The sequence below is a fragment of the Lynx canadensis genome, chromosome F1 (genome assembly GCF_007474595.2).
Source record: "Lynx canadensis isolate LIC74 chromosome F1, mLynCan4.pri.v2, whole genome shotgun sequence".
Lineage (NCBI taxonomy): Eukaryota > Metazoa > Chordata > Mammalia > Carnivora > Felidae > Lynx > Lynx canadensis.
In genome coordinates this window covers 57,113,379-57,136,677 of record NC_044319.2, presented here as the reverse complement: position 1 = coordinate 57,136,677, position 23,299 = coordinate 57,113,379, and the positions used below count along the sequence as shown (strand labels likewise).

General features: G+C 39.1%; 1 protein-coding gene across 1 annotated transcript in view; it reads right to left on the bottom strand.

Moving 5' to 3' along the window:
* IARS2 (isoleucyl-tRNA synthetase 2, mitochondrial) overlaps nucleotides 1-23,299 on the bottom strand; it is a 65,713-nt gene that overhangs the window by 4,405 nt on the left and 38,009 nt on the right. The window contains exons 13-20 of the mRNA XM_030302264.2: nucleotides 17,581-17,683; nucleotides 16,646-16,739; nucleotides 6,800-6,908; nucleotides 4,635-4,737; nucleotides 3,517-3,642; nucleotides 2,798-2,929; nucleotides 1,575-1,681; nucleotides 642-787 (exon numbers count right to left, since the gene is read on the bottom strand). Of these exons, the coding sequence (XP_030158124.1) occupies nucleotides 642-787; nucleotides 1,575-1,681; nucleotides 2,798-2,929; nucleotides 3,517-3,642; nucleotides 4,635-4,737; nucleotides 6,800-6,908; nucleotides 16,646-16,739; nucleotides 17,581-17,683 (920 nt within the window). The remainder of the gene's footprint in view (nucleotides 1-641; nucleotides 788-1,574; nucleotides 1,682-2,797; nucleotides 2,930-3,516; nucleotides 3,643-4,634; nucleotides 4,738-6,799; nucleotides 6,909-16,645; nucleotides 16,740-17,580; nucleotides 17,684-23,299) is intronic.

Here is a 23,299-nt window from a genome sequence, read left to right as displayed (position 1 = left end):
AACCATGAAATATTTATTCACAGAAAATAAGAATTGTTATTTACGGTAAATATTATGGAGCCATTCTAAATGTTTAGCAAATATTTATATTCACATTTGGAAATCTAAACAAAGGAAAAAATATATAGTAAGACCTCAAAAGGAAAAAAAGGATGCCTAGAAGAAAATAAAATCGAAAAAATAGCCCCAAATTAACAGTTGTCTTTGCGTAGCGAGATTGTGAGTGACTTTTTCTCTTTGAATTTCTATAGTTCTAATTTACTATAAGCTTACTAATTAACAATCAGGGGGAAAAAACCGTGATAAAAATATTCACTAAAGGCACCACACTTTGTCTTAATAAAACCTAAAATATATTTCACACATTTAGAAAGGCATCGAGGAAAAACTGATTTTGTGGTCATGTCAAGTTGCTCGTACGTTTCAGAAAGCACTCCGTGGTGGCTTGAAGGCCATTCTGAAATGCATCGTACGCGGCCCCAAACAAGGGCAGAGACAGTTGAAGGGCCAAGACCTGTCCTGCCACACGCGCGCACCGTGGACGGGAAAGCGCCCCTTCCACGGAGCAGAGAAAACCAGAAATCGCATCCTCACCAGGGAAGGGTCTTTCTCCTCAGGAGAACAAATCGAGTGTTCCTTACCTTTGACGTAAGGTATGTGCCGGAACGCTTCCTCAGCCAGGTGAGGAAGAATGGGAGCAAAAGAACGAACCATCACGTCCAAGATTTCAGCCAGGGCGGTCTGGCAGGAGCGCCGTCCGGGGTCGCCGGCGCTTTCACAGTAGAGCCTGGGCGAGAACAAGGTGCGCGGCGGGGCGTTACACGCACGCAAGTGCAAGCACCGAGGCAGGGCCTGCCTCGGGCTGGTCTCCTCCTGCAGTGGCCGATCCTCTGGCTCTCACCACCTTCCGATTTTCCGAGGCAGATGTTCCACCACGGAACTTGACCGATCAACCCTCTGTCCCGGTTCGCCCCTTGCGGGTGCGCTCGCCTTCCCCCAACACTCCCCGCAGCGGCGCCGCGTCCACGTCGGTTTTCCGAGAGACGACAGCCGGGAAACCCTGACCACTGATACGTTAGTTGATGGTATTCATCTTCCTGCGTTTGGAGGACTGGGGGTTACGATCCCCGTGTGTAAGGTCCCTGAGGTGCTCACGGGTCGGGGCTGACACCTCACGGTGGCTCACCCGCCACCCAGGAAGACTAAGCACCAAGCCCTCCTCTGAAAGGATACTGGATAGAACTGATCTGACACAATGTTCGTATGGTAACAGTTGCCTGTCTCTTGGTCTCTCCTCAAAATTTATAAACTCCTCTGAAAACAGGGACTAGATTCATTACCCCCACTGGCTCCTGTTGCTTAGTGAGCGCTCACTTTACCACGCAGAGCACAAAGCACGTTCCTTATATCATCTCTTCTCATAATCACATTATGAGGTTGTATTACCCCTGAACTCAAGAACCCAACTTCTTCATGACTGCACAGTGCCGCCCGTCTGGCTCACCGATGTACGCCCGGAGTTTGTCAAGCAGAGTAGACACTCAAGAAATGTTTGAATATTCAGTCCCACATACCTGTCTTTGATGATGCTGAAATAAAAGTTGGAGAGTTCTCTGGTATAAAATGCTCGTAACAGCCGAACAACTTTTCCAAAATCATACTGTTTGTATGAATCGGTAATCTAAGGAACAAAAGCCAAAACAAATTTGGAAGATGGGATAAGCGAGCAAAAATGCAAGTCCTGTGAGCTTGCATTATCCTCCCTGGATCCCTCAGTGAGCCTAGCCCTGGCCCTATGAGCAAAATGTGTTCCTTTTCAAAATCTGTTCAAAGGCAACAGATACAAAACAGGAGATATGCAGTAGTGACAGGATCTTTGAAACATTTCTGGCTATCAAATTTGACTATCCTCAGAAAACACTGAACATTCTACTCTGGAAACTACAAAAGAATACTCGTCAAAGGAATCAAGTTTTTTTGTTTTTTTTTTTGTTGTTGTTTTTAATGTTTAGTTTTGAGACAGAGAGAGAGAGAGAGAGTGAGCATGAGCAGGGGAGGGGCAGAGAGAGAGGGAGACACAGAATCGGAAGCAGGCTCCAGGCCCTGAGCTGTCAGCACAGAGCCCGATGCCAGGCTCGAACTCACGATCTGTGAGATCACGACCTGAGCCAAAGTCGGATGCCCAACCGACTGAGCCACCCAGGTGCCCCAGGAATCAGGTTTTAAATGATAAACCACACTATTTTAAAACAGCAGAGACTACAAGTTGCCACTGTTCCCTCATTTTCGCCAGAAAAGTAAAATTGGGCAAACGTCTGCAGGGACATTTCTGACACAGGGTACGTGGAAGCAACCACATTTCCAATTTTTGAGAAAACACAAGTTATCTGTGTATATATAAATGGGAGAATATCTTACGAAACACAGAGGAACAGTCATTTCAGTTATTTTTATTCTTTGAAGAGTACATCTACAGATAAAATATAGCTCCACTTTAGTCCTTCTTCTTGGGAAAATATGTAAGGCAGACCTCGAAAGAAAAATGTGGTCTTAGGGGAAGTCTGGGCCTACTGTTCCCACCAGGTACTGTGAGTCTCCTGAAAAACCACCAAAGAAATCCCAAGACTTCACTACCTAAAGTGAGCCTAAGAATGTGTGGACCTCACCAAGCATGACTTTTCTCAGTGCCATGGTTACTGTTTCTAGTAATGTCTGTTCTGCTTGCATGCAACTCCAATTTCAACATTCCACAGTGCTGATATTTCTATTTGCCAAAGGCTTATTAGTTCATACTTACCTTGTTTGCTAAATCCTGCAGTAAGTGTAGCATATACTGGTCTATGACATACATATCGTTAACAGGAATGGCATCTGTTTCTGGGTTGAAACCACTGACATTTCCCAAAAGAAAGCGGAGTGTATTCCTAAGCTATCGAGAAAAAAATATGCAAAAACAAACGTGAGCCTTTAATTCTTACTGAAAAGTTTTTTCTGTAATTTTTATCCAACTCGTGACTTTCTCAATGGGATTTTATATATATATATATATATATATATATATATATATATATCATTCCTAAATGAGACTACAAATGTCAAAAAACAGACTCATTTCAATAGCCCAGGTATAGAAACCACCTCTGGACTCTACACATGAAGACTGAATTTTCATTGTTATTTCTTTATAACCTTATAAAGGCAAATCCCCCTTCAGTGGCCCAGTGTGTTCCTCTGTATAGGTAAGAATGTTATTTTCACCTGCTTCCCAGGCAAACATAAAGATAAATGGAATGAATGTGAAAGCTCACAGAGCACACAAAAAGTATATAAAATTAATATAATTTTGTATTATCTTATGCTAGGTTATATTTTATAAAATATAAAGACAGCATATAAAATTATTAGGATTACACTATGTTTTCACTGTTTTGAAATGCCAAATAAAATGTACTTCATTTAAAAAAAAAAGTCATTTAGCTCACTTTTTATTCGGAAATGGGAAGAAGTGACGCTGACCTTGTTAATATCATCTCTGGCAGCATTAAGTGCAGCTGGACCAATGGTCACTTCAGTGAAGACGTTGGACTCGGCCACCCACCAGCGAAGGACATCAGCACCATAGGGAGGCTCTTTGCTTTGATCCTTTCGGTGGAGGGAAAAACATATTAACATACAAATGGTGAACGAATGTTTTCGATATTCTTCCTCTGACATATTTGAGCTCAAAGTGAGCATAAGATATACTTGCACTGTAATGAAATAAGGGCTAACAATCTCAGAGATCAGCTGTGTCTAAAAACCAACACTGGGAAAAAGTATGCTCTGCGATGTTGTTTCATGCGTGGATGCGGGCATTTCTGTATCCATCCATCTGTGACCGCTGGGGTCGAAGCAGAGCCCTGATGCCTCTCTGATGGTGGAGGGGGTGCTCCCTAGCCACTCCGTACACACAGCAGTGATTACTGGGCATTAGGAGGGTGGTACAAAGCCAGAGGAGTAATGGGTATCTGGGTGGCTCAGTCAGTTAAGTGTCTGACTCTTGATCTCAGCGTCATGAGTTCAAGCTCCACTCTGGGCTGTGTGCTGGGCATGAAGCCTACTTAAAAAAAAAAAAAAAAAAAAAAAAAAAAAGCCAAAGGAGTAAAACGACAGGTGATTTCTTTTTTGAAAGCAACTCCAAAATAAACCAAATTATTAGCAACTCCAGATATGATGCTCATTAATGACCCACGGTAAGGGGCGGAATTTCTGAGAATGTAATAATGAAGCATGAATTGTAATCTCATTGTTTTCTTATACTGATTCCACTGAACTGTACATTTTTATTGTTTTTTTAAATAAATTTTTACAAATTCTGAAGTTCAGTTAAACAAAGAGATAGCATGGTTCAGGACCCAGAGACTCAGACCTGAAATGAGTCAACAGGGCCACAACCCCAGCCCTTCCCTTTTTCATTAAAATCACGTATTACCTAAGAGCCTAGATTTAAAACACAGTAAGGCACCTGCTATTAGCATAAAAGATAGGTTTTCATTATTTTTTTTTTTACATCAAAGTAACTACATTAAAGATTTTGGCTGCCAATTTAGAAGCCTTAAAGCAAAAATAAAAAGACTTTTTAGAGAACCACCTACTTGTCCCCCATTGATGACCACATCAGGATCAATGACATTCCCAAGAGACTTGGACATCTTTTCTCCTTTTTCTCCAAGGGTAAAGCCATGAACAACCACTGTCCTAAGAAAACAAATCAGCTATTATGATAACACAATTCCAACAGTCTTTTTGAAGGTCACTTATAGTTTAAAAAGAGTTAGCTTGATCCAAAAACCAGGATTTTTCTTGACAAATTATGCATGAAAGCTTTTCTTGAAAGCCTAATTCTCAGCTGCTTATTTGTGATGACTGTTAGATAATAAGCTCTCTACTTATACACAGAAATTACTTTTTTGAGAGAGAGAGAGAGAGAAAGCACCAGCAAGCAGGGGAGAGGGGCAGAGGGAGAGCGAGGGAGAGAGAAAATCCCAAGCAGGCTCCACACTCAGCACAGAGCCCGACGCAGGGCTTGATCTCATGACCGTGGGATCATGACCTGAGCCAAAATCAAGAGGTGGACGCTCAACCGACTGAGCCACCCAGGCGCCCCATACCTAGAAAAATTTTGATGTTTACATTCACTATACAAATATTTCCTGAGCATCTATGATGTTTTCATTTTGGTCATTAAAACCAACCAGGAAAAATGTCTTATTATTATGTATTGCTATGTCTTAAAAAGAACAGATTATCACCTCAAAATATTTTCAAAAAGACAATGTGAGAAAACTACATCTGCTGTTCTACTGGCTTCTAACAGCAGGTTATAGTAGTGTCTGGCCGGCTCAGTCAGTGGAGCATGCAACTCGATCTCAGGGTTGTAGGTTCAAGCCCCGTGTTGGGGGTAGAAATTACTCAAAAAAAAAAAAAAAAAATACTACAATCTTTAATCAATCAATCAAATAAAAGCAGGTTATACAAGAAACCTACACATGTAAATTGTTCTGGGATGGGTTTTCGTTGTAAGACAGTAAAAATCTTAAGCTATTCAAAAATTTTTGATTCTCTATCCACACACTTGAATAAGGAAAACCAATTCTCTGTAACTTAATACCTAATTTAACAAAACAAGAATGTTTCAGTTAATTAGCCACTTGTGGACATGACAGATACAAGGAGATGTGACCTCAGGCCGTCTTCAAGCATCGCAGAGTACCATCCTCCACGTCCAGTCTTCCCATATTTCAAGATCTAGCTCTTCGGAGATTTCCCCACTCCTCCAGTCGATGCTGACTCTACCTCTTGTGGGAATTACCAGTCTGTGTCAGTGACAAGACTTCTCTGTATTGCTGTTTGTTTTTTTTAACTTCAAACTCATTTCTCATGAAACAAGAGACTAAGCTAATGAAGGAGGTGCCTTATCATATCCAGGCATAACTCGGAGATATTGCGGGTTTGGCTCCAGACCACTGCGATCAAGTGCATAAAGAAGTTATGTCTACACTACTGTATTCTATGAAGTGTGCAAAAGCATTATGTCTAAAAAAACTATGCACACGTCTTAAGTAAAAAATACTTTATTGCTAAAAAACGCTAACTATCACCTGAGATTTTAGCAAACTGCAATGTTCTTGCCGGGGGGAGGGTCTTGCCTCGATGCTGATGGCCGCTGACCGGTCAAGGTGGAGGTCGCTGACAGCGAGGGTGGCTGTGGCAATTTCTTAAAGACAACAGTGAAGTCTGCCTGACCCTGCCTTTCACACACCACTTCTCTGGGCACGCAATGCTGTCTTACACCGTTTTACCCAGAGAACAACTCCTTTCGAAACTGAGCCAAGGCCCTCAAACCCTGCCACTGCTTTACAACTAAATTCATGTGATACTCCAAATCCTTCACTGTCCTTTCCAACCATCTGCACAGCCTCTTGGCCAGGAGTAGATTCCATCTCAAGAAACCACCTTCTTTGTTCGTCCGTAAGAAGTGGCTCCTCACTGTGAAAGCTGTGTCACGAGACTGCACGATTCGGTCCCGTCTCCAGGCTCCACTTGTGACTCTGCTTCTCCTGCCGTTTCCACCACGTCTGCAGGCACTTCCTCCACTGAGGTCCTGAGCCTTCAATTTATAAAAAAAATGCAGCATCTGCGAAGCGCAACACAGCGAGTTCTGCCGGGATAACTGCTCGGCACGGGGCTTGGCACCGGCCAGGGCGCCGCACAGGTCCTCACAGCGTGAGGACACCTTTAGCTCAGCTTGAACACTTACTTAAAAGGTGCTTTTTTCCTTGTTGCCACACTTGTTAATAAAGAAGACTGAAACCAACCACCAAGCTGGTCTTTTCCTTCCAAGTACAAATCTGCTCTTTGGTCAGTACCTCAAAATAAATATTAAAGAACAGAGAAATTTAAGTTAATTAAAATGGGAAAATGAAAGTAAATATGCATCAAAGTGTTAACATAATAAAAGCAATCACGTCATTTATTTCATGCGTCATGCTACCAGTCACTGGAACTATTACCCTCTCGCTGCCCATTTATTAATCAAGAGAAACAGAATAAACGTTGGAGTATGATCTCCTAAACTAGAAGTAACTAAAACACTACCTAAGTTAGGGACTGATTGGGACGCCCGTGTGGCTCAGTCAGTTGCACCTCTAACTTCAGCTCAGGTCATGACCTTGCAGTTTGTGGGTTCGAGCCCCACATCGGGCTCTCTGGTGTCAGTGCAGAGCTGCTTCAGACCCTCTGGCCCCCTTCTCTCTGCTCCTCCCCCACTCAGGCTCTTCTTTCTCTCTCAAAAATAATAAATAAAGATTTAAAAAATTAAAAAAAGATAGTGACTGATTAATAATTACCGGTATCAATATTTCCAGTTGTCTCTTATGAAAATGAGCATCTAGCTTTATGTTAATTCATTTGATTCTCACAGTAACTCTATAAGGTAGGTATTATCATCATCCCATTTCACAGATGAGGAAGGTGAAACACTGAGATGTTTTAGAACTTGTCCAAATTTATGGGACAGTAAGCGGTAGAGAGGGATTCTGAATCTAGACAATCTGGCACTGGAGTACATTTAACCAAGAAATTAAACAAATCAGAAAAAAGAATCTTTTAAAAAGGGCAAGTTATAAACTTCTAATTTGACAATGACCCAGTCAAAGATGGACCAACTATTAAAAAGCCATGTGAGGCAGGGGTTGGGGTGAACGATGAGGGGTTGGGGTAGGAGGGATGAATGGCAGAGCACAGAGGATTTTTAGGGCAGTGAAAATACTCTATGTGATACTATAATGATGGATACATGTCCATTATACCTTTGTCCAAACCTATAATATGTACAACACCAACAGTGGACCATAACGTAAACTACGGACTTTGGGTGGTCATGATGTGACGCTGTAGGCTCATCTACCGTAACAAATGTCCCACTCTGGTGGAGGATACTGATAATAAGAGAGGCTATGCATTTGCGGGGGCAGGAGGTATATGGAAAATCTCTACACCTTCTTCTTAATTTTTTAAATATTTATTTTGAGACAGAGAGAGAGAGCATGCAAACAGGGGAGGAACAGAGAGAGAGGGAGAGAGAGAGAGTCCCAAGCAGGCTCCACACTGTCAGCACACATCCCAACGTGGGGCTTAAACTCACGAGGCGTGAGATCATGACTTGAGCCGAAACCAAGAGTAGGTCATTTAACTGACTGAGCCACCCAGATGCCCTTGAGTGTTTATTATTTTTGAGAGAGACACAGAGAGAGAGAGAGAGAGAGAGAGAGAGAGAGAGAGAGAGAGAATATGCGCTGGGGAGGGGCAGAGAGAAAGGGAGGCAGAGGAGCCAAAGTGGGCTCTGCACTGTCAGTACGGAGCCCAGTGTAGGGCTTGAACTCACGGACTGTGAGATCATGACCGGAGCTGAAGTTGAAGTTGGACACTTAACTGACTGAGCCACCCAGGCTCCCCTCTTCTTAATTTTGCTATAAACCTAAAATGGTTCTTTAAAAAAAATAAAGTCTTTTAAAAGAAGATGTAGTAAAAGGAGAAAAAAATGTGGGGCCCCTGGGTGGCTCAGCTGGTTGGGCCAATGACTTCGGCTCAGGTCATGATCTTGCGGTTTGTGAGTCGGAGCCCCGCGTCGTGCTCTGTGCTGACAGCTCGGAGCCTGGAGCCTACTTAGGATTCTATGTCTCCCCCTCTCTCTACCCCTACCCTGCTCACGCTCTGTGTCTCTCTGTCTCTCAATAATAAATAAATTTTTAAAAAAATTTTTTTAAAAATAAAAAATAAAAAAAAGGAGAAAAAATGCTCTATGAACAACTTAGTCTCAAATTTGTTAGGACATACACATAAGCAAGCTTCAGGGCTACTTCAGCATTCAACAGTTAACCAGTTAATTCAGGAGTTAACAATCTAAGATAAAAGACCATTTGGCAAACATCGTAAGTAACAATCATTTCAGTCAAGACTCATCAAGGGTGAAAATTTGTTGAGAACACAGGGTATTTCCATAGTTGTCAAGTGTCTCTCTATAAGACACTTCCTAACGTAACAACCCCTCTGGCGAGATGGGGGTAAGAAGTCACCGTAATGGAGAAAACAAGCAGACACCACTTCCAAGTGACCAAAGTTCAACATCACTGGTAAGTCACTGTGTGACTTCTGTTACGATGTGGAAAAGGACACAGTGTCTCTTCCGTGATATTCCTGCCCAAAACGCATAGTCTAAACCACATCATGAGAACACATTACACAAACTCAAAATGAGGGGCCATCGACAAAATAACCTGTACATTCATGTACGTCAAGGGCATGAAAGACAAGATCAAAGTAAGACTAAAGCGACGTGACACCCATGCCACGTATGGTCTTAGACCCTAGGACACTTATTTTCCCTCCTTCCCGAGAAAGGGCGTCACTGGGTGAAATGTGAATAAGGTCTGTAGATAGGTGACACGATGGTGACAGGATGGAATCAGGGTCATTTCCTGAGTTTGATACTCATATTGTGATATAAGAGACTGTCCATGTTTTTAGAAAACATACACCAAAAAATTTAGGGATAAAACAGCATCAAGTCTACAACTTACCCTTAAATGGTACAGAAAAAACTGTATATACATAGCCACAGGGAAAAAATATATAAAGCAAACAGTAAAATGCTAACTTTGGAAAATCTAGATGAAGGGGAGATGCTACTTCCTTACACTGCTCTGTGACTTTTCAGAATAAAATGTTATTTATTTATTTATTTTTAAAGAATATGAGGGGCGCCTGGTGGCTCGGTCGGTTGAGCTGAGACTTCGGCTCGGGTCATGATCTCGCAGTTTGTAGGTTCAAGCCCCACGCTGGGCTCTGTGCTAACAGCTCAGAGCCTGGAGCCTGCTTCAGATTCTGTGTCTCCCTCTCTCTGCCCCTCCCCTGCTCGGGCTCTGTCTCTCTGTTTCTCAATAACAAATAAATGTTAAAAAAAATTTTTTTTAATAAAAAAATAAAAAATAAAAAATAAAAAAAAAGAACATGAGGTCTTTGGGAAAGATTATTCCCATATTTTAAATCTAAACTCACAACTTTAAAAGCCCCTTCTACTTGTGAAATGAAGATCGGTCCTTATGCCCTAATATTGAGGATTCAGCGTTATAATCCTTATGTGACAATGCGGGTCTGGGGGGAGGTGGGAGACAAAATTAAAATAATTAAATCAAGCCAGTTCCATTCATTCAACATTTCTGAGCACTTATCACCTGACAGGCACTGTACTAGGTCCTGGGGCAGAAAATGCAAAGAAGTCTGGCATCTGTCTTCTTGGAGCTGACAGTTAGGGGGTGAACTTTATGTTAAATAAGAAATAATTGTGCTGGTTGTTATCATGGCAAAACTGCACTTCAGCCTGGTCTCCGCAGCTAGGAAAGTCTAAGAGGGTAAGAAGACAAATGCATATGCAGTAAGAACAAAATGTTTTAGCCTCAACATCTAGAATGCTACATCTACAACCTACTTTTCTTCTCCCTCTACTGACTTGTAGCCATTTGTAACCCTAGCCTTCTTTTTTAAATCTTTTTTTAATGTTTATTTTTGAGAGAGAGAGAGAGAGAGAGAGAGAGACACAGACAGGGCGTGAGCATGGGAGGGGCAGAGAGAGAGGGAGACACAGAATCCGAAGCAGGCTCCAGGCTCCGAGCTGTCAGCACAGAACCCGACGTGGGGCTCGAACTCACGAGCCTTCAAGCTGTGAGATCATGACCTGAGCTGAAGTCGGCTGCTTAACCTACTGAGCCACCCAGCCACCCCTGTAACCCTAAACTTTTATAAAAGCCGGCACTCAAATCCTCTTCCACCCAAGATGTTAACCTCCTACTGCTGACCACTTTGGGGATGTGGCAGTAATCAAGGAAATGATTGATAACAGAATGCTGTAGGAAGGAAGGAAGGAAGGAAGGAAGGAAGGAAGGAAGGAAGGAAGGAAGGAAGGAAGGAAGGAAGGAAGGAAGGAAGGAGCGAGCAGAAAGAATCACCAAATCCTGTTCCTCTCTGAGAGCTGCCTGCTCAGGGGCTGGTGAAACAATCACTGACAGTAACCGGGCATCAAACGGAAGTTCTGTCGCCTTACTGCAAACACTGCTTCTGAGCCTTGATTAACACACCTCTCAAACAAGCGGTTTAAATAATCTCTAAAACCTTTGCCCTAAAAGTTTAAAAAGCTGGCTGCTGCCCAAAGACTTACAGTCGTCAGGACACCAGCAATCTGACTGCACGGGGGCGGCACTGAGGCTGCCGGAGTCCCAGTCCTGTGTGTGGGACGCACCAGGTGTGGGGTCAGAGCTTAACCTTCCCACGTGCCCAGGTCTTTACTAAGATGAGGACAACCCCAAATGTATTTACCTTACGAGGCTGTAAGAGAGATTAAAGAAGCAATAGGACATGCTGCGTACACAGCACATTATCAGTAAACGTTAATTATTACAAAGATTTATCACAAAGGGCACTGACATTCCCTGATGGAAAATTAAGAAAGGTGTATTTTTTCAAATCATTTTTATATACAAGAATACTTGTGAAAGTATCGTTATCCTAAACTATTTAAAAAATACGTGGTCTCTGATTCTGTCCTAGAAATATATGTTGCAACGCTCTAGTAAAATAGGAGGACATCAGCCTACTAATCACAGCACAACAAAACAGCTCATACTTAGCAGGGGTCAAGTCTCAATGCCTTTTCCATTCTCATATAGATACTGAATTGCTGGAACTGGGAAGGAAGCAAAATACCATCCTAGAAAAGGAAGTGTAACCCCATAAAACTTCTGCAAGCCAGAGCCTTTCAAGGTGGTGTATGAAACCAGTGGAAAAAGATGGACGGGGTAGTGGGGTGTTTGGGCGTAGCAGAGCTCTGGACAAGAAATGAAAAAAATAAAGCTTGTAGGAACTTTAGAAACAAAGATAAGCTTAGTCTTAAACGGTAAGAAATATGAAGATCTGTCAAACTAAGGTGCTGGAATACTCTGGAATTACTGTACAGCTACAACCACATATGATGAATTATTGGGACTATTCCCTATTTTAGTAAGTTTATTTTTAGTAATGGTTGTTTTTCCTAGCAAATGTACATTCTCACTTTAAGAAATCTGTAAAACACTGGGAAGTTAAAACAAAATAAAATCACCTATATCCCACTACCTAGAGATAACCATTTCATTACAGCGCATCTCTTCCCAGTCTTTTGTCTGTGCTCAACATTTCCATGAGTTGTTAGCAAATCACGATATTTGACTATATCCTTTTATTTTGTATTCTGTACTTTTTCAAATTTAGCATGCCCTTAGATAATACCCATACCCTCAATTATTTTTCAAAAACATTACTCAATGGCTGCATATGATTCTGATGTATGAATGTATACCATATTGCTTTAGTAATTTTTCTACACATAGACAATGAATTACTGTGCCAAATCACGTACTATTAAAATAGCATTGTAAAAAAAGAAAGAAAGAAAGAAAGAAAGAAAGAAAGAAAGAAAGAACACTGTAATGAATATCCTCACACACAGTTCTTCATCCAGATTTGATCACTTGAGAGAGTGCAGGTGTGTGAGCAGGGGAGGGGGAGAGGGAGAGAACCCCAAGCAGGTTCAGCATTGTCAGCACAGAGCCCGATGCGGGGCTCAAACTGACAAACTGCAGTGAGTGAGCAGTGCGTAAGCTCATGACCTGAGCTGAAACCAAGAGCCAGACACTTAAATAACTGAGGCACCCAGGAGCCCCACATCTGACCACTTGGACAGGAGAGATGCCCATAAATAGAACTTTTCGGTCAAACGACAGAAAACCACTCCGAAGCTTCTGAGGCATAATGCAAAAATCCTTTCCAGTCCACCTGTGCCAGATTACATTCCAACAGCAGTGCACAAGAGGGAGCAACGGTGCCAACTTTTTCTGCCTATTTTTTAATCTTCTTTCCTCTTTTTCTTCCCTCAATAGACCTTCTAGTAAAAGAAAAAACTAGAAATAAACCTGGGTGTTGTAATATTCCAGGAAAAGTCGCAATCAACCATGTGGCAAAAGGCTAATATTTCTATTACAGTAACTTTCTTTCTTAGAAAAATTATAAAAATCATAAACTATTCAGTACCTCTAAGATTATGATTTAGGCATGGTAGTAAAATAAATAAAGAATAAACTAATTACGGCGTTAAAAAAACTCTCAAAGCAAAATCAGCCAAAAAATTGAGTAGTCTATAATTTCATTACTAAATTTGTTTAACTTAGCTGAACTGATAAAGTTTGAGCAAGATTATATTGTATTTAAGAAGGCAAGTTATAGAACTAGCACAAAACATATTTGTCACAACTACTGCTTAACCAACGTAAAATAATTTAAGCCAAGAGTAATTTGTCAAAAATGTTAGGATATAGTTATTAATTTTAAAAATTAGGCTATTTGTAAACTATCATCTATGTTCTTAATAGGGTAATCCTTTAAAAAAGGCTTTGTAAATCTAAACTGTAAATAATAGTTTCTCTTTCAAAAAAATGATCTTTTTTCTATTTATTTCTCTTTATTTGTTAAAAAAAACAAACAAATGAAGTAGAATAAGTATTTTAAAACACTAATTCCTTGATAGGTGAAGATAAATAAGTTACGGCACATGCAGACGAGGGAACATTACTTAGCACTACAAAGAAATGAGCTATCAAGCCAGGAAAAGACACGAAGGGACCATGGATACATGTTAAGTAAAAGAAGCCAATCCGAAAAGCTACATACTGTGTGACTCCAACTATATGACATTCTGGAAAGGCAAAACTATGGAGAGTACAAAGATCAGTGGTTGCCAGGGTCAGCTGGGAAGAAGGGATGAACAGGTGGAGCAAATTTTTAGTAAAATTTTAGTAAAATTCAGTAAAATTTAGTAAAACTGTTCTGTGTGATACTACAATGGTGGATACATGTTGTTATACATTTACCAAAACCCACAGAGCGCACAACACCAAGAGTGAATCCTAACTATGGACTGTGGGTGATCATGATTTGTCAATGTAGGTCCATCAATAGTAACAAATACACCACCATAGTGTGAGTTGAAGGCAGGGGAGGTTATGGGGAAATGGAGGCACAGTGTATGGGATCTCTGTAATTTCTGCTAAAACTGTTCTAAAAAATAGAATTTACTTAAAATTTTTGAAAACATTATTTTTAAATCACTGCAAAAATTAATGCCTTCGGTAAATGTTTAAAGAATGTTTTAGAAATGATTCACTTAAAAACGCCATTCCCTTTCAGAAAGCGTTAGGGTTTCAGTTTAAGTACTATTGACCTTGAACTCACAATCAAAGAGGTACCTGACCTGGTGTTCAAATTCTTAAGCCAAATCTTTCACTGTTGTAAAACGTGTCAACGAAAAGTAAAACCAGTCATGTATGCCATAATCACCAAATTCATCTTGTTAAACATCAACAGGTACTGATGAAGCCTAAGTAGCTCAATTAAACTCAAAAGTAAGTTGATTTTAGTTTGCAGTAACGTACTCTGAGGGAAATACGCAGGCGTTGAATCATTTATTAGAATTAATGTAAGCATTTGAGAATGGAAAGTAAAATACCCTTCTCGAAAAAGACTTCTCCCTCTTGTTCTTTCTCTCTTTTAAGGAAAGTTTGTTTTATGGATTTTCAAACTGTGAATTCACTATATCTTGGCTCTTTCCCACTTCATTCTTTCTCCCTGTCTTTTGAAAATTTTCTTATCAAAAAAGAATAAAAGCTCAGAGGTAAATAGGATAAAATATAAGCCAATTAATCTAATTCTTTGACTAACCTCACACCATGTTCGACTGATTTAGAGGAAGAGGAGGAGGAATATGACAGCTCAGTGAAAAAGGAGAAATTACAGTCTAAAATTAGTCTTGTGCATTTATCTGTGAAGGTAGCTTATTTAAGTTCTGGCGGCCTCTATGCAGGCAACATACAAGTTTAAATGACAAATCAGTTCTCCTTCTTCGAATTAATTATCTAAATATGACACCTACTGCTTAGGTGTAATTCTACCACTAACTTCATTTAATAAACTATTTCTTCCCCAAGTATTTAGTTAAAAACATCATCAACTAGAAGGAACGTGACTATACTTTTATCAGCACCACTGGCAGCAGCACAGACGGGTTTTAACGAGCTTTCATGCAGTTTCACAAGGTCTCTAAGTAGAACACGACCTTGCTGTGTGGAGTAATGTGAAACCACTTCTGAAATTAAACTGCAACAACGCTCAAAGCAGCCATTCGTACCAAGGCCAAAAAAGTTAATGAACTTTGAAATATATCATATAAACGATTTTGCACATGGCACACTTTTGTTGAAATTCACGATGCTGCCCCAATGTGGTAGGAGATACGGAACTCTTCTCCCTATTTATAACACTACTTCTACCTACCTTATTTAGTGGTCCTTGCCTATATTTTCAGTATAATTTAGGGAAACAAAGTAATTGAACTTGCAGTATTTTCTCTTAGGTGTGGTGGGAGAAACTTACGAAATAGTAATTCTGAAAATTATTAAAAACTGTAAAAGATTTTATTAATATGTAATTTATACATGGTCATTATGAATTACTATTTGTATTTTAGCTGTAATATAGAGGAAACATGAATTTACATGGATTAATTTCCTAGGCTACTAGAAGGGGACAAATGATCATATTTACCTACCAGGAATCAGATGTACGTCCTCTCAATAGTGAGGCCCAGTACCAAAAGGATACCTCAAGTCACACTTGGGGACAATCCCTCTCAATCCCGTAATAATGGCCAGCTGCAAAGATAAGTTACTTTCCCACATTCTCTCGCTCCAGAAAGCAAGATCTCTTGGGCCCAGGGTGGCGCTTAGCAGCAATGTGAAGAAGCATCTGATTCATCCTCGTTCCTGTCTTTAACCTCACGGTGATGATGGGCTTTGCTCTTTGTTTTCCCTCTGGTGTTCGCCTGGTGTGCTTAAGGATATCTTCTTAAGCAGCTACACACAACCTCCAATGTGTGCCTTCTCCTACTTCTCCCTGCTACTGCCCACCAGGTCTCTCCCTTCTCACAGTGTGCCCTGTGAGTGAGTGTAACATTAGTCAGCTGCCTGTGTGGAGGGGGGAAGAGCTGTGAAATGACAAGGTCGCATAAGAAAAATAAGAACCAGAGATCAGGGTACCTGATTTCTGGTCTGAGACTAACTAAGCTATGTAACCATCACCTAATTTGGCTCTAATCTAATCTCATTTCCTCTTCTGAAAAATGATGGGAGTCAGACCGTTTCAATGACTTCTAAATGTTACAGAGCTAATGCCTTGGGTTGCTAAGTGCGTCATGAAGAGCTGGTTGAGAGGAGGAAGAAATGTCCGTTTTTATCTACCTTGTGTATTGTGGGTCTATATAAAATTTCATTTGGAAAAACAAACAAATTTAGACATCATTGGATTAAATGATCTCCAAGAGCCCTTCCAGATCTAAAATCGTATCATGGCAGGAGATTTTCTTCCAAATAAAAAAAAATACTCCCAGATTATAGATTTCTTCTGAGTAACTTTTATGTATTTTCAAAACTGCTTGACTGGTATATAATCTATGGTTTAAAATTACCTGGAAGAACACAAGACCATGAAGTTCCACTATCGAACCAGATGTCCAAGATATCCTGACCAGGCACATATTCCAAGGCATCAGGACCACCGACCTAGTAAGATAACGTAAAAACATTTTAATTATGCAAAGATAGCGATATACACAATAAAAAAAGCAAAAAGAAAAAGTCTTAAGAAAACAAAAGGATGGGGAGCCAGGGTGGCTCAGTTAGTTAAGTAGCCAACTCTTGATTTTGGCTCAGGTCACAATCTCACGGTTCATGAGACTAAGCCCCGCTTCGGGCTTTACACGGACACAGCAAGGAGCCTACTTGGAATTCTCTCTCCCACTCTCTCTGCCCCTCCCCCACTCTCTCTCAAAATAAATCAACTTAAAAAAAAATAAGAGAATCAAATGCTTACAACCATTAAATTCACATTTTAAAATGAAATTTCAAACATTTCTAAGTATTTTGCAATTAGTACAACTGCCTCATTTGTATGTGAAAGTGATTGTGGCCACTTGATTCTACACTTACTAACATAAAGTGTTTTCACTTCTTGAAATGATCTCCTAACTTGGATTCTGTTCATGTGTGATGGAATCAGTCAACTCCAATGCAGATCCTACAAAACGCTGATGTACCAAGTTAGGCACTGCTCTCTCATAGTCAACACCTACATCTGCTTAGTCAACTAAACCCGCTAAAATCAATCTTGGCCCTCAATAAGTAAACAAATAACCCTCATACTCCACTGCTATATTAAACACCAAGCTTCTATGGCTAGGCAAAAACGTCTACTTTCAAACTGCACTGGCTCCTGATTTGTAGTGAAATGAACTCATCAACTTTACACAATGACATAAATACTTTTTAACGCTCAAGAATCCCTTGTGTTTTCATTAAGTCATGCAATGCACACGAAGGCTGTTAAACACACACAGAAATTTACCTGCGATAAGACTTCCTGAGGAAGAAGCTGCTCAGGGGGATGAGTCCACCAGACATCACTGCCATGTTGTTCCACTAGTTTAATAACATGCTCTGTGGTTTGGCTGTTTTAGGTGTGAAAAGGCAGAACTGTTCAATTAACTACAGAGGGTAATAGTGAACATTTAAAAAATAAGAAACAGCTAAAAGAAAAAAAGAAAAACAAAGAATAGTTATTTTCCCCTATCCACAGAATATTTTATTCAAAAATATTTATTGAGAACCTCCAGTATCTTAGAGACTGTCCTAGGAACTGGAAATATAGCAGTTGACAAGACAGATAAGATTCCTGCACTAATGGAACTTACACTGTACGATCCGAGATACCTCCCTCAGAATGCCATGTAAACGAAGTAAGATGATGCACAAAAAACGCAGCACAGAGCCTAATGTGCAGTAAAAAGCCAGTGAGTGCATATCAAATGAAATTGACCATATCTTTGGGAAGACACACAGTTATAAATTCTTTGAAAACTAAACTCGGGAAAATTTATACTACATTTTCTCACAGCAGTAACATACATTTAATTTATTATCACAGCTTTATTGACGTTACAACTTCCTCTAGTTGCTTTCCATGGGTCAGAGTACATGTAATGGTTAAGAGCATGGACCTTAGAACTAGACAGCTTTGGTTCCATTCCTGGCTCTTCCACTTATTACCTAATGTGACCTTGGCTACAGCACGTAACATTTCTGTATCTGTTTTTAAAATGCAGATAATAATATCATCAAGATGGCTATTAAGGATATTAATTAAGCTTATATATATAAAATGCCTAGGACAACGTCTGGCACATACTAACAAGTATTATATAAGTGTTAGTTATTATTCAAACTGATTTTGTGAAGTCAGGTAAATTTAGAGAGTAATTATGTTAACCGATCACCAAAATACAAATCTGTATTAATATTTACAGATTAAGACACACATACAAAAGCTAACTTTTGAATTATGCTCATTTCCACCACATTCCATTAGTTACTAATTCTCAGTAACTAAGAATTAACTACAGGCCCATGAGAGTCAATGGAAATGGAAAGACTAGTGAACGGGAAAAGATTTACATTCTTTAAAATTGTTTAATGTTTATTTATTTATTTTTGAAAGAGAGCGAGCACACAAGTGGGGGAGGGAGAGAGAGAGAGAGAGAGAGGGAGAGAGAGACAGAGACAGAATCTGAAGCAGGGTCCAGGCTCCAGGCTGTCAGCTCAGAGCCCAACACGGGACTCAAACGCATGAACTATGAGATCCTGACCGAAGTCAAAAATCAAGACTTGGACCTTAACCACAGAGCCACCCAGGTGCCCTGAAGTCATGAGGTTTTATATTCCTGACCCGTTCCTCACTCGGGTTGGATCACATAAGGACAGATTTCAGAATACTGTTTGGGAAATGTACTTAGGCCAGCATTTCCCAAACCATCTTTGGGGTACACGGAAAACTCCTAAAGTTAACACAGACGTACCACGAAACAGTCCACTGTGATCACACAGATTTAGGCAACTCTGATGCTGTGTCCCTCTTTGTAAGTTATGCTGTGAATTAACATATTAAGGATCCTGAGAAGTCCTGAAGCAAATGAACCAATCCCCCTTAATTTAACTCAATGCCCTGAAAAGCTTTACATTCTTAATCTGGATCTGATTCTTATTAATCATGACTATGCAAGGGCAAATCATCTACCTCTTTGGGTCTGAAAATTCACAGATGTGTATGAAAAAATTATTAAATTATTTTAAAGTATTAAAAAATTATGAAAGTAAAAATCAAATGGGTATTACAAATTATTTAGATAGGCTCAAAAAATTGAAATTTCAAATACCTAAGTTGGTATGCTAGGAAGGATAGACTGAAAAAGTATAATGTTATCAGCATCTATTTTAAAGAAGTTACAAATAACAGGAATGTTAAAACGGGCACAAGTCCATATTTCTTCTAGTCATACATTTTCGATGGACTTTAACAGTAAAGATAAACTTTTGTGATAGGAGACCATAAAAACTTTGTGCAATACCTAGTTATATGACAATATTTAGTTACATATTACTTTTTTATATAGTTTGCACAGAACATTTTAACAGTTAAGAAAATATGAACATACTATAAAAGAAAACCTAAATAACCTAATGTTATTTTTCTAAAGAAAACCTAAATAACCTAATGTTATTTTTCTAAAGAGATACTAGCAAAGTACATTTACACGTACCCAATTATAGTAGACATGATGCTCATACCGATTCTGAAATTGTCATAAAAAAGAATGATTCTAAACATGAGTGTCATTTTGACTCCTTACTTTTACAATGTTATTAGACTAATTTTAGGTAAATGGTAAAATAAAACAGTAAAACCGTTTCAAAATTGTTAGAAAGAAATAGGTTAAAAAATAACACAAAACTAAAAGCAAATGGTTCAAGTTTCATATCAACGTAGGAAATATGGTACAGTGTATTAGGATTAATATTAAAATAAAAGCATTTATGTATATACCACACATTGTACTTTTCAAAGCAGTTTACACGCACTTTTTTTAAAAGTTTATTTTTCACACACACACACACACACACACACACACAGTGAGTGGGGGAGGGGCAGAGAGAGAAGGAGACACAGAATCCAAAACAGGCTCCAAGCTCTGAGCTGTCAGCACAGAGCGTGACGCGGGACTCGAACTCCCGAACCGTGATTATGACCTGAGCCAAAGTTGGATGCTCAACCGACTGAGCCACCCAGGCGACCCTAAAGCACTATCTAATTGGAATCACAGAAAAACATATTTAGTAGCTCCTGACACATAAACCCTGTTCCCTGCCTCGGGGTTCCTTAAGTCATGAGCCTTTAAACTAAGTAACACCGGTAATGCCAGGCCTTAAAACTGTCTCCTAAATCATGGTTCGATTCTGTTTTTACTTCTCCCTTCAGCTTCTCTAACTCATCTACAAAGACAACCACTGTACCTGTGAATTCACACTTCTATTCTCTTGCCTTGCTAAGCAAAGGCAACAAAGAGTCTTATTACCCATGTGTAATGAAACCCTCAACTGGAGACGAAGTGAGGGAACAGGGCAGTCCCAGGAGATTAGTGTGCTGACAGAACACACACCAAGTCCAAAGACCGGATTCTACCCATGAATTATTAGATACTGACAGGAATACATCATATTATTTTTCTGAGCTTCAGTTTCTGTGAACACTGGGAACAGCTGTCAGAAAGAAGGCCATATGAACCTTACAATTGTAGATGACGCATATCCATTTTAGGAGACCAAATTCACCTCTAATGTGACCGACAAGTTCTTTTTTTATATCCCTAAATAGATAATTCAATGAGGTTTTAGAACTATAACTAAAAATACCAAACAATAAAGATTCCCATTTTGGAGCAGACAAGTTATTAAGACAACTGTAAAGTCCCCCCAAGTTTAGTCAACTATCTCTAGTCTAAAATTATAGTTTTAATTGTTATATTTTCTTATAAAGATGAGTAATTCGCTCACATAATCTAACTTTTCAGTGTAAGAAGCATTTTATATACACTTTATTTGCAAATATACTTTTTTTAAAAACTCATAAGCCTCTTGCTTCAGTGAGGAGGAAAGTTTGATTTTGTTTTTCTTTTAGTTTCCCTAATACTTATTAAAAAATGAAAAAAAATCACACAATGTCATCTACACTAATGAAAATAATCCAGTAGTAGTTTTTAAAATCTAATTTCAAAAAAGCTGTCATAAGTAAAACTACACACTTTTAAAAAAATAAACCAATATTTTCCCTCATAACACATGCATATGAATCTGGACCAAAGAATAATTTTTTCAACGTATTCAAAAGAAATATGAAACATTTTATTTTATTTATTTTTTAATGTTTTATTTTTGAGACACACACACACACACACACACACAATGTGTGTGCAGGGGAGGGGCAGAAAGAGGGAGACACAGAAACCGAGCTGTCAGCACAGAACCTGACGCGGGGCTCAAACTCACGAGCCATGAGATCCTGACCTGAGCGAAGCTGGATGATTAACAGTCTAAGCCACCCAGGTTCCCCAGAAATATGAAACGTTTTAAAAAGGGAGAGAAGAAGCTCTGCCTCAATAATAGGGCAAATCTCGCTAGTATTTAGAGCAAGACTTGCTTCCCTACATTATGAAATACAAGAATATCATGAACCAAATATACTTTAATAAGCATTATGCTCTGCAACTCAGTTCCGTCTTGAGATCTTACAACACTATATTACATGTATTTTTGAAAACAGGAAAAGACGCTAAAGACAATTCTGGAGCTCGGGGATAAAAACTGAACAAAATTTATGATAAGAATACAGACGTCAAAGACAACACCCTCACAATCCAAACAAATCAAAATTTAAGTGCATGGATTTGGTACCACAAAGTAAGAACTTTCTCTTGATTTGTACTCTGAGTCTCTGAATAATCTTAAAAAACTGTGGCAGAGAGTTTTAAAAACACAATTTTCAACAAAAATAAACCTACCCTGGCAACCTACAGACTTGAGGTTAACTATCCTAGATTGTAAAATAAAGATAGATTTAACATTAGTTCAAACCAAATCTGGAAGGATAACTTGGAAACAAAACAAAACAAGTGAATGCTACACTAGTGCTTAAAGGTGGTCATTGTCACTAGAATACTGTAGCAAAAACCTAGAACAGTCCAATGTCCTTGGTGGGCTGCATGGATTGGATTTTCATTCAGAGGGAACCAGGCGACCATTAAGAGCTAAGCCAGCATTTTTAATGGCTGTATACTCAGTCTTCCAAAACCAATTTAGATTATTTCTTTCTATCACCATGTTCCTTTATTATCAACTATATGAGACACCCTTATATACCTGTCTTCGTATAAGAGATGTTCATCTTCTTATTTAAGGATAAATATTTTGGAAGTATAATTTGTTCATAATGAAATTGAAATTACGCTTCAATGAGTTTTTAAAACAATTTTAAACAATATTTGTTTTAAAAACAATAAACATATCTTAGTGATAGTGAATATTCTTCAGGAAAAAATACAAGGAAAAGTCAAAATCTGTCTTTGGAAATTTAAGAATTCTTCCCTTGTGTTAATAATATCCTATACTTAACACAAACACATGGTTAACTTATAACCTAAAGATCAGTATAAATTACTGTTGATAAAAGTGGGTGAAACCACTTATCACTACATAATATATGCTTCCATTTTAATGCTGCATTTCATAAAGCAATAAATCCATCATAAAACTTTGTACTTTATGCAAGGGCCTTATCTAAACACATATATTACGTGTCCCTCCTTAGGTTTCAACCAGTGAAAATCCACTAGGTTGTATGAGCAACTGAAACACCATCCAATCATTCTGAACTTTGATATCCACTGTGCTGAAGGCTTATTTAGCACATTATCAGAAATTAAGCAGCATTAGGATTACTAAGCAAGGAAGAAACCTGCTGTCATTCCACTGTCTCCTGTGCTTTGTCTTTATTAAAGGAACAATATTAAGGCCTATAAGACAACTTTTCTTCTGCAACTTACTGGAATAAGAATGAGGTAAGAGGCTAAATGTTTCCAATTTATTTACTAAGTTTATAAATTTATTCTAGAACACAGTGAAATGTGAAGGGGGGGGATTCTATTTTTAATTTAATCCTACACTTATGTATTTAAGGT